Here is a 15,511-nt window from a genome sequence, read left to right on the forward strand (position 1 = left end):
CTGATAGTGATGATGACGGTGAAGTGGATGAGGAGGTCAGTGAAGGATTGGTTGACGCAGGGCCGTCCAACGCAGGGCCGTCTGACGCAGGGCCGTCAAATGCAGGACCGTCCAATGCGAACAATAATTTGCCGTTAGCTCTTGGTAGGGAAAAGCGTTCCAATGCCGGAGTTCCACCCAAACGTTTTGCTTTCCGCGTAGAGATGGAGGAAGAGTCGGATGATGATGTCGATATTCCGGAATCTTACGAGGAAGCAATGGCATCTCCCTATGCTGAAGTTTGGCGTGCTGCAATGCTTGAAGAGCTTGAGTCTTTGCGTGCGAAGGGTACTTGGTCCTTAGTGCCGAAGCCCAAGGACAACAGATCTCTTGACGTTAAGTGGGTTTTCTCATTGAAGCGTGACAAGCATGGTGCCATTGAACGGTTCAAGGCACGCCTAGTAGTGAAAGGTTTTATGCAACGTGAGGGTGTGGATTTCCAGGAGGTCTTTGCGCCGGTAAGTCGCCACACTACCTTGCGTACTTTTTTGTCCATGGTAGCTGGCGCCGATATGGAATTGCACCAACTAGATGTCAAGACGGCGTTTCTGAATGGCGATTTAGAAGAAGAGATTTATGTTAAACAACCCCCCGGTTTTGAAGAGGGAGGCCCGGGGAAGCTTGTCTTCTTCATAAGGCCTTGTATGGCCTTCGCCAAGCGTCGCGTGCATGGTATGACACGTTATGTGAAGAATTAGTGTCGATGGACTTTGTCGCGTCGAGTGCGGACCCTAGTTTATTTGTTCGCCGTAAACAAGGCGAGGTTGTATATCTTTTGGTTTATGTAGACGACGTTTTGATTGCGTCTTGGAGCGAGAGAGCCGTTTCAGAAGTAAAGGCGGCTATCATGCGGCGGTTTGAGTGCCGCGACTTAGGAGAGGCAAGTTTATTTTTGGGTCTTACTCTTAAGCGCGATCGAGCGAACAGGGTAATTACCGTTTCTCAGGGGCGTATGGTTAAGGACATTGTGGGTCTTTATGGCATGGCTAATTCACGGCCGAAGTCTGTACCTATGAGTCCTGGAACCGTCTTACCTAATGCTGCAGTGGAAGATCGGCTGGATCGAGAGCGTTTCCCGTATAGCCAGTTAATTGGCAGTTTGTTGTACGTGTCTGGATGTACTCGTCCTGACATTGCACAAGCCGTGGGAGTTTTGGCGCGGGACATGTCGAATCCTAGCAGGTCGGACTGGAAAGCGGCGAAGGAGGTAGTACGCTATTTGGCAGGAACGTCCGATTACGGATTACTTCTAGGTGGTGAACGAGCAGATGAGAGGTTGGTCGGATATAGCGATGCTGACTATGCGGGTTGTGCTGACTCGCGGCGGTCAACGTCTGGTTATGTCTTTACTCTTCATGGTGGTACAGTTAGTTGGGCTAGCAAACTTCAGCGGAGCGTGGCTGCGTCCACTATGGAGGCTGAGTATATGGCTGTTTCGGAAGCTGCTAAGGAGGCTTTATGGTTGCGACAACTACTTGGCGATCTCGGCTACGACCTCAAGCCAACGCAGATCAATTGCGATAGTCAGAGCGCAATTCGGTTGGCGAGCAATCCGGTTGTTTCGAAGCAATCGAAGCACATCTCTGTGCGTTATCATTTTGTACGGGAGCAGGTAGCGCTCGGTACGCTTGTGATGGTAGATTGCAGGTCGGAAGATATGGTAGCTGATTGCTTAACGAAGCCTTTACCAACTGAGAAGTTTGAGAAGCATCGTATAGCGATGAACGTGTGCAAGTCCTGAGCGCGTGGGAGTGTTGGAAAGTGCTCTTAGGTACACTCAGGCTTGACACTTCGGTAGTTTGATTAGTTGCCGTTATCCCAATACGACATCGGATCAGGATTGGCTACGGTATGCTTATATACTGCTTGCGTATCCTTTCTCTCTCTCTCCTTGTGTAACGATATGAGCGAGTGATGTGTTCACTGAAGGACTCTTATCTCTAACAGTAGCGCTTCCGAAAGAACGGCTAAAGCGGCCTTGGACAATCGGTCTTAACTAACTGAGAAGTAATGGCAGTGCACGGTGCCGCAAAGGCTTTAGGGCCGGTGTCATCTTGCACCGCCATGAAGCCAGCAACTGCTGATGAACATCTAGATGGAGGCGGTATCATGGCTACGGGGCCTCGTGCCTTGGCAGCTTTAGCCTTGACTGCCAGAGCGCGCATTTCCTAGGTCAGTCAAGAGGGGACAGTGGCCCCTATTGGCTATCTTGTTTGGGTTGAGAGCTTCCTTAAGCGGCGTAAAATCAGGCTCAATGCGCAAACTCGCGTGATGGAGCCTTGACTCATGAGACTGTGCGCGCGTGTGATGCATCCTTCCCGCGGGAAGGAGAGTGCGGCTCTTGGCTGCTTAGGAGGGGGCAGAGGCCCCACGCACCCCTTTCCCATCCGCGGGAGAGAGCTTAGGCGGTCTTTCCGTTAGGGCTGGGCAGCTGGCCCTGCCCAGTGTCACGCCCCGGTTAGCTACTTGTAACTTTCAAGGTAGCATCCTGGATGTATTACGGCATTTTTGACATCGGAACGTTGGTGCATTTTTTGTAACCATGGTGCAAGACCTTTACATACACATGTGTATGGGTTGTGTGTAAATATAGGCACATTAAGTATGGTCCTGCAACAAAAGTATCCCTGATTCGCCGAGAGGTAACAGGTAACTGGAGTTACACACTTCGCAGCGTCACTGCTATGCAGCTACCAAGGATGTGCACGGTGTGAGGAGGAGCTGCGTTTGATTCAGGTTCAAACTGAGAGAGCAGTGGCTTTACATTACACCTGTCGGGTGCAGCTGCTGGCCAATGCTGCCATTAAGGCCTCACTCATGGTTGGGGTGGGCAGCGATAAATGATGGCTACACCGCATAGTTGCTTTTGTTTCCCGCTGATATTCTTCAGCCACGGGAGGTTTTGGCGCCCTGGCCACCGTCCCCCTGCTGCGGCCCCCTGTTCGTCATCAACGTCGCGATCTAATTGTCTGCATAATAAATTAAGGAGTAACTTGATAAATGCATAAAGCGAACGAATTTGAGGGGGCCTAGCTCGAATAAAGGTTAGCCCTTTAGGCCACGACGTTTGTGTACCTATATCTAACCGGCCTATGGCCGTATGAGTTTGAGCACCTGTGAAAAGTCAAGTAAGTTTAAATGACATATTGTAGGACGCTGGCTCTGACACGATAGCATGATGAAACGCGGCACATACCATATATGCCCAAACAATCATCCGTCAACAATCATCCGTCGTTCTTGTAAGCACTTTAACGTCCAAACCATTCACGGAGCTGTGTATTGATGTGCTGATGTCTCATTACCTGTTACTAATGCTATCGACAAACATGTTAAATAATCTTCCTTCCCGAAATACAAAGTTTTCTGGCGAAAATGGCGCAGCGGCTATTGCATGGCATGCAGGTTTGGGCAATTGGGGCTTAAAGTGCAGGCATCTTTAAGGGGCGAAATTTTTTAAAGCAGCGTTTTTTGGAACAGTTAAGGCTCAATTTTGCGGTCGGTCCCAGAGCAACTTTCATTTGGGAGCAATTGGACCTTCCCACGAATAGGCGAGATCAGGCGAACGTTGTCTCCCCAATTGGCTATAGGCCATCCATCCTTGGGGATGCATCCATAGCTCTACCAATTACTACTGCTACCTAACAACTAGTGGTTACAAAGTACTGACAGTACTATAACTTTCCAATTATGCCGCACTGACCACATTTGCCCCACGCCGCCTGGTGTCACGACACGCAGCATCGTCACGGTTGCTTGAATACTTTTGTAACTGCTGTTGCTACCAAATTGCTGCTGCAGCTACTGCTATTGCTACTGTTGAGCTTCGTACTCGGGCCAGTACTGTTGTTGCTGCTATAATCGGTAACGTTGCTATTGCTAATGCAACTTATGCTAAGTGCCGCTCATGCATACAGAGAAGACAGGTAACTTTTCGAGCTGCATATGCCAACGGTGGTGACAGTTAGTGTGGCGACAGGCGGCTGCTGCCACCATCGACAGCGGCATCATGGATTGCGGCGTCGCCAGACTCCCCCTCACGGCGGCTGCGGCGGCAGGGTTGTTGACCTCCTGTGCTGCTACTGCTGTGCTACTGCTGCTGCTACTGCCGCTGCAAAGGTTCCCTGCCGGCATAGCGGCCACATTGACATGGGGAGCGCGCTGCACAGGATATGAAAGTGCACATGAAAGTGAGGCCGGTTCATGTCGGGTGTCCGGTGTTGCGTTGCTGCTTCAGCAACAGCTGTACTCGGCAAGAAGGGCCACCAGTTTCTGTTCCACCTGCAGTGGCAACAGTAGCAGCAGTTTTAGTAGCAGCAGTCCAAGCAGCAGTTTTCCTAGCAGCAGCAACATCAGTAGCATTACGTATCGACACGCACCATGCATCATGTCCCACAGACACACACACACACACACACACACACACACACACACACACACACACACACACACACACACACACACACACACACACACACACACAGACACACACACAGAAGTTTGCTTCTAATCAAGGCCAACACATCTTCTTCCCCGGCCCGACAGACACACGCGCACACATACGTAGCCCCAACGCCCTGTCGTCCTGTCGCATTACGTAGCGGCTGGCTGGGCAAACATCCATGCACATATCACAACGACCTCCTGCTAGAAAACACATCCTCCTGTGTCCGGCGAGTGGGCCTATTGCGGCCTTTTTGCATGACCCATGGGTCGTTCATAAACTACACAAACCCACAGACCACCTGCCTGCGCAAACGTGGGTCTCCGTCCAGGCTCCTGTGCCCAGCACTCGGCCGCCAGGTCGCACCAGGCGGGTGGCGCGCTACACGGGAAGGCTGGTCGGGAGCCCTGGGCCACGACGCGATGTACGACTTCACCCGCCGTCAGACCGCTGTACGGCCGGGAGCCCGTGTACAGCTCCCACACTGAGGAGACCAGGGACGAGGAATGGTGCTCAATGAAATGGTGGTGGTGGATAACTAGTATGCTTATCCATACACTCGCACTGGCTAATACCTTATAGAAATGCCAGGTGAGACATGACCTGCCGGACTCGTACTGCATGGCCCATCTTTCGTCTTCTTTGAGGGGTGGACACCGGCCCCAGGAACACATCATAAATTCGGCATCATAAATTAGGACTCAGTTCAAAATGTGCATTGGCCCACTGGTAAAGTGTGTCAGCAATGCCACTATGGTGGCGTCATCATGCCTGTACGAAATGTGACCAGGAACATGTTATGTGCCGTTGCTCGTCCAAAGTACAGCACATTGTACGGCATACCCTGTAAAGATACGTAATTCCTCACTTAACTGAGCACACCGAATGCGTAAACATCGGTCGCTAGGTGCATCTGTCCGCCCATTAAGCTCTCCGGGGGCATGTGAGTGATGGTTCCCACGTTCTGTGAGGGAGTAAATCGGACAGGTGGTGGTTAGGTGACCGTTAAATTCGTTAGGGTTCGTCAAAGTTCGTTGCCTGGGATTTCCTTGAGGAGAGGCGCGGGGGTTTAGGGGGGTTCAAACGAGGCGACACGGGGGAAACGAATTCACCTTGACCTTTCGCTGGAGCGCTTCTCCTGCACATGGCCTTACGAGTGTGCGGGTATGTGGACGGGCGCTACTGACTTCTACTGCTCACGTGTGTCCCTAACTGCCCAACTGCCTGTAACTGTCCCATAACCGCCCAACCGCCGGTTACGTTGTGTCCGTAGCCAGGAGGGTAATGGGCGGGTGTGGTATCTGGTATGGATGGCAATGGTACGGATAGCTATTGATAGTTTTTGATACGTGGGTAGTTGCGGGTGCAGACACGCGAACGAGCAGCAGTTAAGGAGGGTGACGGAAAAACAAGGGCAAAAACAAAGGTAAAGGTGGGAGCGAGGCGCCCACCAAGATTGGATCGCCATGGCACTGAGGAGAAGAGGAAAACAGGGGCTAGAAGGGGCCCTCCATCGCATGTTGTGCAAAAGGCTTTTAGCCCTATTTTTACATACGGCACCATCGCAGCCAAAACGTGTGATGCCAACCCCTGCCGTACTGCCGTGCGAACGTACGACAGCACGTTCAATCTCACTCGTGTTGTTTGGTGCGTCCGTCCTGGATCCAACGCCCGGCTCAGGCCGAAGTCGGCGACCTTGGCCACGTAACGGCAGGAACTGTACGATGCCGGCGGTTTAGACGCTGTCGGTCCAAAGGCGACGGCAGCGCCGCGACCGCCGTCATCATCGTCCTCGTCGCCCCAGCTGCGAACCGCGTTATCCCTCGGCGTCCCCGCCACGTCAGCAGCTGCCGGCGGCTGCAGTGGCAACGTAGCACCTGATTTGAAGGTTCCCTCCGGCCTGAGTGTCCCCTCCCCGGTCACCGTCGCTTCCGTCGCTGCATCCTTCCCTTTTCCCCTGCTGCTACTGCCGCTGCTGCTACTGCCGCTGCTGCTACTATCGCTGCTGTTACTGCTGCTGCTATTTGCGGGCTGCAATTGTGGCTTTGATGGCGAGTCGGAGGCGGCGCTGCGGGCTCGAAGCAGCTGAATGGCACGGGAGGAAAAAGGCGGGAAACAAAATCCTGTGCGGTAAACGCCACAAGAGACGTTCCTTGTGCTAACCATTTTATGAACCCTGATCTGAACTAAACAAAGAAGACAACAATAAAAGTTTTTAAAAATTTCGCACGCACAGAGCACGAACAGGGCTCAGCTCACAAATCAAAACTGCCGCCCAGTACGAACTAACTTCTCCTCATCCCAGATACTCACCACATTCTCCGCCTTAAGGTCCCCATGCACGATGCCCCCTTTATGAAGGTAGGCCATACCGCGACTGATATCCAACGCCAGAGACAAAATGGCGGGCTGAGGAGGAGGCGGACGAGAACGGAGGCGGCGGAGGAGGAGAGTGCGAGCCAGAGACATGTGTGTGAAAAGGCAGTTCTTCGGAAGTGTGTGATAGTTTTTCGAGTGTATTTTTCAGGTGTACGGCACCAGGAGGATGTGCATGTGAGGATGCATATGTACCGGCCGGCAGCGGTGCAGGCATGGGCTGTTCGACTTCCGTTAGTAGTTAGGTCTTCCGGTCCAGAAGGTGGTTAACACTGTAGGATTGGATCCTCGTCCTCATTTTTAAAATTCTTCCCTGTGGATTTTAAACTTGGTGGATTTTTCGAATTATGTTTTAATCATCTCGCACTATGACAATAACCACGGAAAACATGTTAACAGTGTTGACGTTTCTCGCCACCAACGAATTTTCAAAGAACCCCTCATGACCAGAAGAGGCCGACACCCACCATGTCGACTTGAGAAGGTAGGCTGCCAGCTCGACGGCCCTCCTGTACGACACCCAAGGACCTCCCGCCGTACAGCGCTGACGACAGCGCGCCGCCGTCGCAGAGCTCCTGGATGAGCCATGTCTGTGGGGTAAAGACAAGAGAGAGAGACGAGATGTACGACAGGATGGAAGAAGATTAGCGACGCAATGTCGTTAACATATATACACACATATAAATACATCCATGTGTGCCTAATTACACGAACTTACGTAGATCCACCATCATCCCCCATTACCATTCGTCTTGCCAGAGCGGCCCTAAAACTTCATCCCAAACAATGCCCATCCCCTTGTGCCGTACCTCGTACAAGCTGCTTGCGCTTTCTGCACCGCCGCCGCCGCCGCCGCGGGATCGCCCCGGCGTGGGGAACATGTCCACACCACTACTGCCGCTGGCGATGCCGCCTCCGCCTCCGCGTTGTGGGCCTCCCGACGCCTTCTGTATCGCAGCAAAAAGGATGGCGGTCACGAACGGCTCCCACGTCATTCACTACCACCGTCGTCACGGTGACAAGGTAATGGGATGTGGGAACGAGCTCCGTTTCACGGATCTCAACCTCAACAGCTGAGCGATCAATACGTGATCTAATGCACACAAACCCAGGCCAATGGCCACCCTATCCATGCGGATCCTGCCGCCGTCCCGGTTTCGTTATCCAACCACCAACTGGTATGCAGCCTGGTCCAGATCCCTCACAGATGTATTTCACCTGGTGGACCGGAGGTGAGACCCGAACCCGCAGCTTCCGGCTATCACGACAGCGGCTTTGGGATTTGAACCCAAGAATAGCCAATTACCTAGTGCATGTGCGCGTGTGTGCGTGTGTATATTTAACATGGCATAGGATGAAATATGAAGTGAAAGACGGTGAGTTTCTTTCACACGTGTGACACGGATAGCATCGCACCGTGTGAAGCGCACATACACACACATACACACACGGTGGTTTGTGGTGCTCCCGCGCTGTTTCACATGTTTCCCACATTCCACATTCCCCTCTTCCATCCCCTGACACCCCCCCCCTTCGTCCAGTCCTCCATCCCCTGACACCCCCCCGCCTTCGTCCAGTCCTCCATCCCCTGACACCCCCCCGCCTTCGTCCAGTCCTCCATCCCCTGACACCCCCCCGCCTTCGTCCAGTCCTCCATCCAATCCTCCCTTCTCACCAACTGCTGAAGACGTCCCGCAGCAGAGCGAGTCACATCCAGCCTGACAAAGTGCATCGTGGCCACCACGTTCGGGTGCTTACACGACAAACTGACCTAAGGGGGGGGGAGTGGGGTGATTGTCGGGGAATGGAGAGGGGATGGGAATGGGAATGGGCATAGTGGCGGCGGGCGTTTTTTTAGGGTTTATGTATTATCTTTACTGCGAAGTTTAGAATGTCTAGATTCAGTTCCCGCACCGGTTTCCATCGATAAAAAGCCCTTCCTTTTCTTTCCCCAAGGAAAAACCCGTTCCCCTTTTTCCTAAGCCCCGCGCGAGCTTCAATACATGCACGTTTATATACAAGGTTTGCAACCACACAACACACACACACACACACACCTTTTCTTTCCCAACCCCTCCCCGCCTACCAGAACCACCAGGAATCTCCCTTCGTTGTTTTATTTCCTCCCCCCGCACCGCCACGTACACCAACCTCCCCGCCTTCCCTCCTTGCCCCTCCTTGCTCCGCTCCCCAGTTTGCAGCTTCGGACGCCGGCAGTTGCTTTCCCTTCTTGGCTTGACAGCATGTGTTTTCCCTCCTTCACCTAGTCCCCCACTTCACGCCATTCCCGCCTTCACCCCTCCCCCGCCTCCCCCTCCCCCGCCTGCCAATCCCCCCCCAGCTAAGTCCCTCACTTGCAGCTCCCGCTCTATGATGGGCATCTCCCGGGTCCCATGGGTCAGGATTTTGACCGCGCAAGGCCCATCTCGCCAGATACCGCCGTACACTCGACCAAAAGATCCAGCACCCAGAAGGACATCTGACGATGAGTGGCACAACAGGCAAGCAGGACAGGCAGGTGAGGTGGGGGGAGGTAGAGGTAGGGAATGAGAATGGGCGGTTATATTGTTAAGAGGAAATGCATATTCGCACAAAATGTGAGACGCAATCTTGTAAGCTTGCAGCAAGGGTTGAAGCTGAATAGCAACCTTTAGGAAAATGTAGGTAGAGAAGTAGGAGAATGTAGGCCGTTTAATAAACCTTAAAACCCCACCCCATCTTAACGAAAAACGAAAACCCCAACCACACTTCCACACCCACCGTAATAATAAAACGCTTAAAATGTTAACATTGCATGCTAAGGCCCTCTGAAATCATTGACTGAAATCACTACAGCCTTTCCAGGTCCTGAAGCCTATAGCTTTATATAACAACCCCTCTTCCCTCTCCCCTCCCGATCAAGCACGCACTCAGGCGGATATCGTCGGGCGCGCTGAGTTGTCGCTGCTGCTCCAATAGCCCTTCCAATCCCCCTCCCATCCCCACAGCCACGGCGGCTGCAGCAGCTCCGAAACCAGGACCTCCCGCGGTGACTCCAGCCGCTGAGATGATTCCGGACTCGGTTCCGGCCACAATGCTAACGGATTCATTGGTGGTGATGGTGTTGGTTTCGGAGCTGCTGCTGGGCTGATTGCAGCTACGGCAATCCTTTTTGGCTCCTCCGCCCGTCAAGTGGTTGTTGATTAGGGGACTGCGGTGTGGGAGCGGATGAGGAGGGGCTTGGGGGGAACACATACATGAACCGTATCCCCAAGCGCACTAGGAGGAAGACAACCTTCAAGGATAACCGAATAACCGAAGGGCCACCTTTGGGGTCGTCAAGCTTGGTTGTCCATATTTGGATGCAACAACGACAGCAACAACAGCAACAGCAGTTGCTGACCTAGGGGTAGCCTGGAAAAGGGTTTGTTTACGCGTAGGTGAACACTGTGCAAATGAAGTCTTCCCCCTACATACAAACACACACACACACACACACACAAACGCACGCAAACATACACCTCGCGCACATTCACGCACGGCACCCTTTTCCTTACCCTTTGATCGAACCCACAGCCTCCTCGATGTCCTCGAGTTTACATGAGTCCTGCAGTACAATCGTACGGTTCCGTACGGTGCAGCCGTATCGCGGGTTCAGCTCAGTCAAGCGGTATTGAAAACACGCACTTTCCTCTACCCATCCACCCAACCACCCCATCGTCCATACCCGCCAGCGAATGGCATAGGCTGCCCCTGGCCACCCGCACCAGTCCCCTTCCCAGCTCCGGAACCACATCACATAAAAATGACAAGTGGTCAAGAGGAGGATACGGCAGGCCACAGAGCAAAGGACAAAAGTACTTTGCAATTATCTAAAAAATGTGCATCTTGCGGATTGGAAATGCGATATTATATTGCCGTCATACATTGTCGTAAAACTATCGTACCGTGCGTAAATCGAAGCAGCCGGGAAGTCCTCCCCCGCATTTCTGGCCACGACGACGGACGAGTATGACATACAGCGCCACAGCTACGAGCAAACCGCCTGCGGGACCACGCATAATTAAAACATATCATGATTTAACCCAGCTTGTCACAAGAAAGGAAATGAACAGGAAACGTACAGGAAACGTACGGAGACGTATGATAATGTACGATAATGGAAGGCGATATAGGTAACGTGTGGAAATGTACGAAATGTAAGGAAGTGTACGATAATGTACGGAAATCCAAAAGTTGAGCGCTGACCCCCATGTTGGGTTTCAATTGGGATCACCAGTCATCAAAGGTAGCGTTTCAGCATGGCAAATAATGGACATGGTCGTGAATGACATGGCGCCTGGCATTGGAGCTCAAATTTGGGTTTTGAAGGCGCGTGAAAGCAAGGAGGCTTTTGCAGACGGAGGGATCGCCACCTTGGGATAAAAATGCAAAAGCGAGGTTTTTTCAACACACACTGTGCGGCGTCGACATAAGCCATCTCGCTTATTTCCTGTTGGTGAGTTTTGTCACGGTTTTGAATTGAGACATTCCTTTTCTCCCAATTTTCCCTCGTTCCTTTCCTTCGCTGCTGCTTGTCGCATCTGTAGCACGATGAAAGGAACCATTCCGTTTTTAAAGACAGTGCAATAAAATTCGACAACAAGAATAGGATAATAAAACTCCTTGGATAATGATTATGATAAAAAAACATTTAATCAACAAAGTGTAGCTTACCCGCACCGCCAACCGCGCCGCTAATCCCTGCCACCAGCCCGAAACGATCCCATCTCCCACTGCCGCCTCCACCGCCATCGCTGAATGGTCCATCCGACAAATGTACGGCAGCTGATTTGAGCACGACATCTGCCGTAATACCGGGAGGTACATTTGCAAGGAGCTCCAGGAAGCAGTCGCGCTCGCTTTTCGTCTGCATAAGGACGCGTTGACACGATAGTCAACACATCCGGAGAGAAGGGGAGGGGACTGATTAAAGTAAGGATTAGAACGTTTGGAAGTGTCTCCTCTGGGTGTGTGGATGACAGTAGTGGGTCATCTAGATACGAGGGCGTCAGTACAAAACTTAACCATCAGCATTGTCTAGACAGTGTAATAATATGACGTGTGAAACAGGGGGTACATCTTCACCCGTGGCAGCTACCCTGCGAAACGCTGCCTTCCCGATATTTCGGGGCACCCTTATCCAGTCACCCTAGTCAACTTCTCAGTGGATCACTCAGGTTCCGCACCCAAAACCAGCATCCAACGAAATCTACCGGGTCGACAGCGGCCCAACTCCATTCCTTATCGGCTCGCAGGTTACCTTTCTCCCAGGTCACCACCGTCCATCAACTAGGGGCACAATACCTTGGGAATTGGTCGCGCATTAACAGTAGTGCCTAACCCAGTATAACAATATATGGACAAGTCGTCGTATAATAGGCAACAATAGGCAACACTACACAACAATAACAAGAACAACAACAATAATGATGATAAATATTATTATTATTATTATTAGATAGATAGATCGGTAGGTAGATAGATAGATAAATAGACAGATCATATATATATATAGATAGATAGGTCTGGTCTGGGTTGACACTACTGCAAATAGCGGTTCAAGGTCCTAGGGTTCGATTCCCGGGGAGACCCCCGGAATTAGTCGGGAGCGCGAGATTATGGCTAGCTGCTGAGATGTGGAGTTGAGGTCACAGTTGATGGACCAGATTCGCACGCTGGATTGGTGGCAATTGCCGAACCCTCCGTCTCTTCGGGTGTTCGGGTGAATGGATGAGGAGGGGTCCCTGAAGGCTGGATCCGCCGCCTTGGACTTACAGTTCGTATGGCGAAGTACAGTGTGGTAGTGGTGGATGGTGCTATAAGGTGATAAAATCGTAGAACTGACAAAGTGATAAAGCGACCCAGAAGCCTCCCACTCTGTAACATTACAAAATGTAACATTACAAGATAGATAGATAGATAGATAGATAGATAGATAGATAGATAGATAGATAGATAGATAGATAGATAGATAGATAGATAGATAGATAGATAGATAGATAGATAAATAGGACCAGGAAATAGATCGTATATAGACACCTCATCATATACAATGATTTATAGACTGTACCAAGGTATTATAGACAGGCCTGAAAGTAGATATAAATTGATTATCAAAAACTACGACACCTCCTTCACTCAGCCATGGCGCGAACCGACGTACAGTCCGTACGAAGCACCCCTCTTGGTAAAAGATATGAGCTTGATAAGAATGATTATGCTAGGCACAAGGGCATATGGAAGAAAAATAACTCTATGAAACAATTTAATGACCCTCTTCGAGCCCACCTGGGTGCAATTTTTCGGCACGGCCATATCGCACAGGAGCGTGGTGTTGTGGATCACAGTAGTGTAGCCACCAACCTGTGCGTAAATACATTTTAACAAAAAGGATGACATTGATGATAAAGTCGACGTGCAGGAGTTGAGAGATTACGCGGCGTCAGAAGCAGCAGGATCTGGTGGTTTGTGAAATGCAAAGGTAATATAAGCCAGACAGGTTGTTCCAGCACCTGTGGATTCCTTACAGCCAAAGCAAAAACAGTAATGCGAATATGAAATGATAGTACACAAGGACGAAAGCAGACCTGGCCGTAATTCGGCAGCGTGCTCGTCACGTCCACCAACAGTACGGCAGGGCTGTAGCAGTGCCGTACAACCCCGGATGCCGATGCCGCCTTATTCGCCTGTGCGGATGACAACGATGACGGTGACGGTGACGCCGACCCGTTCGAGACTCCAGCAGCCTTTGGCGCCAACGACTCAGACGCCGACACTGCCGCGTCACACCACGTGTCATTCAAACCCAGATGCCGTACGGTTTGGTTGCCCGGGAAGCCCGGGAAGCCCGCTGCACGCCGCAGCGCGGTATATCCGTTGAGTAAGTCCGCGGCAGCGGGACATACGGTATTGTGAAGTAGACACGAATCAATTACCACAGTCGCCCCGGAGGACTCCGAAACCACCTCAAGCGTCTCGTGTTGGAGCCATGTGCCCAGTGTCGTACCGGAGACCTGCACCCGAAGGCGAAATAACCAACCACAACGCCGGGATGGTAAATCACACGAAATGGGGATACAAGTTTTCTTTTGAGATGTCTATGGAGACTCTTACTGCAGGTCTATAAGGCACTTGCAAAGGCACAACGCGCCTTGCTAAGCGTTTGCGCGAGCTGACCCAAATCGAAAAACCCAAATCGAAAAAACCAGGGTAATGTTGATACATTGATTGCGTGATGAAGAAGGGGCGGCGAAGAAAGGAAGCTGGAGCGGCGCAATTTCATTTGGCGTTGCATTTGGTATGGATTCCTCGGAGAAAGGACACAGCGTAACAACACACACCTCCAGGTTTCTAAGCACCAGCATAGCTCCCGCATCCAGGTGTAGGCGACCCTGCATATTCGCAAAATCCACCCTGGGCAGCCGATAAGTCGTTTTTTCCTGCTCGCACGACGGCGAAAGCTCGCTGGGAATGCTGCTGTTGCCGCTGGAAGCACTATTGCTCGCGCGCAATTCAGTCGTAATTTTGTTTTCCTGACTTGCTGGAGCTGGAGTAGTAGCGATACGTTGACCCTTAAAAGTCAAGACTGGCTTCGGGCCTCCCGTTGTCACGGAAGAAAGGCTCGCGTGACCCCCTCCTCCGGGCCAGCGTATTGGGTCAGGCCAGTTGGTCGCGTTGAAAAGCAAATCACCAGTCACAATTAAAGATACGGGCGGCGCAAGGGTAGCAAGCAGATGTGGCAGCTGAGCGGCAGAGCTGATGGTAGCGGTGGAGCCTGCAGCGGACTCAGGGGGTTGCTGCGCGACTGTAAAATTGGCCCAAAAGATGAGCCGATAAAAAAGCGCGGCAGCCACAGCTTTGCAGAGCGCCATATCTATTTTACTCATCTTCCGCAGCATGGTGCGTATCTATTTTTTGCGTGACCAATATGGGAAAACAGCTAAGAGATCACAGCGTTGCGCCCCCTTAATAACAGCCACAATACGGGACTAATTGTGGAAAATGAATCACGTTTAGCAGCGTGAAGCGGCTCCGGGGCACAGCAAAGCCCCCTTGCAGGAACAGACCACAAGCACACGTTTTTTGCTGGGCAAAAGCTACATCGCTCTCTGAGACAATTGGCAGGTGTACGAATTCGGCCGCCACGAGGAGAAAAAGCAAGCGGCAGCATCCCGGGCTTCATGTCGATTGTACGGCAGCGCTGCCGAACTTTTCCCGCGGCAACTTAATTGCTATCACACTCCAGTCTAGACCCAAATTCCACTTTTTCCACTGCGATCTCCAATTATATATTTCAATCGTAATATTCACTGGTCGATTAGGTAACTACTCCGCATTACTCAGCTTCTCGAGACCCTCTCCAAGCTCCAGCTGTAACCAAGCTTTTGACTTGACGGCTCGTTCGAATTCAAGTCGCGGCTTGCGTCGTCTGTCGTCTATCGTTTTGAGAACTGGCCGATCCGCGGTGTCGCAAGTCTATACCTCATGCGATCCTTTCACAACCTCGATGCCGCTTTGCGGCTGTTTCTACGTGTGTTGCTAGCTGCGTCTGTCCTCTCAGCAACTGCGAGCGCAAGCGCCGTAGTTCGGGTGGTTGTCAGCGAGGTCGATTTTGCATCGGCTCTTGGCGAC

The 15,511-nt window shown here is 51.7% G+C and overlaps 1 protein-coding gene across 1 annotated transcript; it reads right to left on the reverse strand.

The window, feature by feature from the left end:
* Window positions 1-4,240: 4,240 nt before the first annotated feature.
* Window positions 4,241-14,751, reverse strand: VOLCADRAFT_119213 (uncharacterized protein; the record flags this gene model as incomplete). The annotated part of the gene is made up of 17 exons (XM_002955866.1): window positions 4,241-4,320; window positions 4,785-4,967; window positions 5,366-5,447; window positions 6,119-6,568; window positions 6,797-6,892; window positions 7,327-7,449; window positions 7,669-7,806; window positions 8,535-8,630; window positions 9,214-9,338; window positions 9,769-10,049; window positions 10,396-10,445; window positions 10,786-10,883; window positions 11,555-11,747; window positions 13,169-13,243; window positions 13,408-13,566; window positions 13,699-13,893; window positions 14,221-14,751. 17 exons carry the CDS (start codon window positions 14,749-14,751, stop codon window positions 4,241-4,243), a joined length of 2,955 nt encoding a protein of 984 aa, XP_002955912.1.
* Between the last annotated feature and the right edge of the window lie 760 nt (window positions 14,752-15,511).

The sequence above is a fragment of the Volvox carteri genome, assembly GCF_000143455.1.
Source record: "Volvox carteri f. nagariensis unplaced genomic scaffold VOLCAscaffold_55, whole genome shotgun sequence".
Taxonomy (NCBI): Eukaryota; Viridiplantae; Chlorophyta; class Chlorophyceae; order Chlamydomonadales; family Volvocaceae; genus Volvox; species Volvox carteri.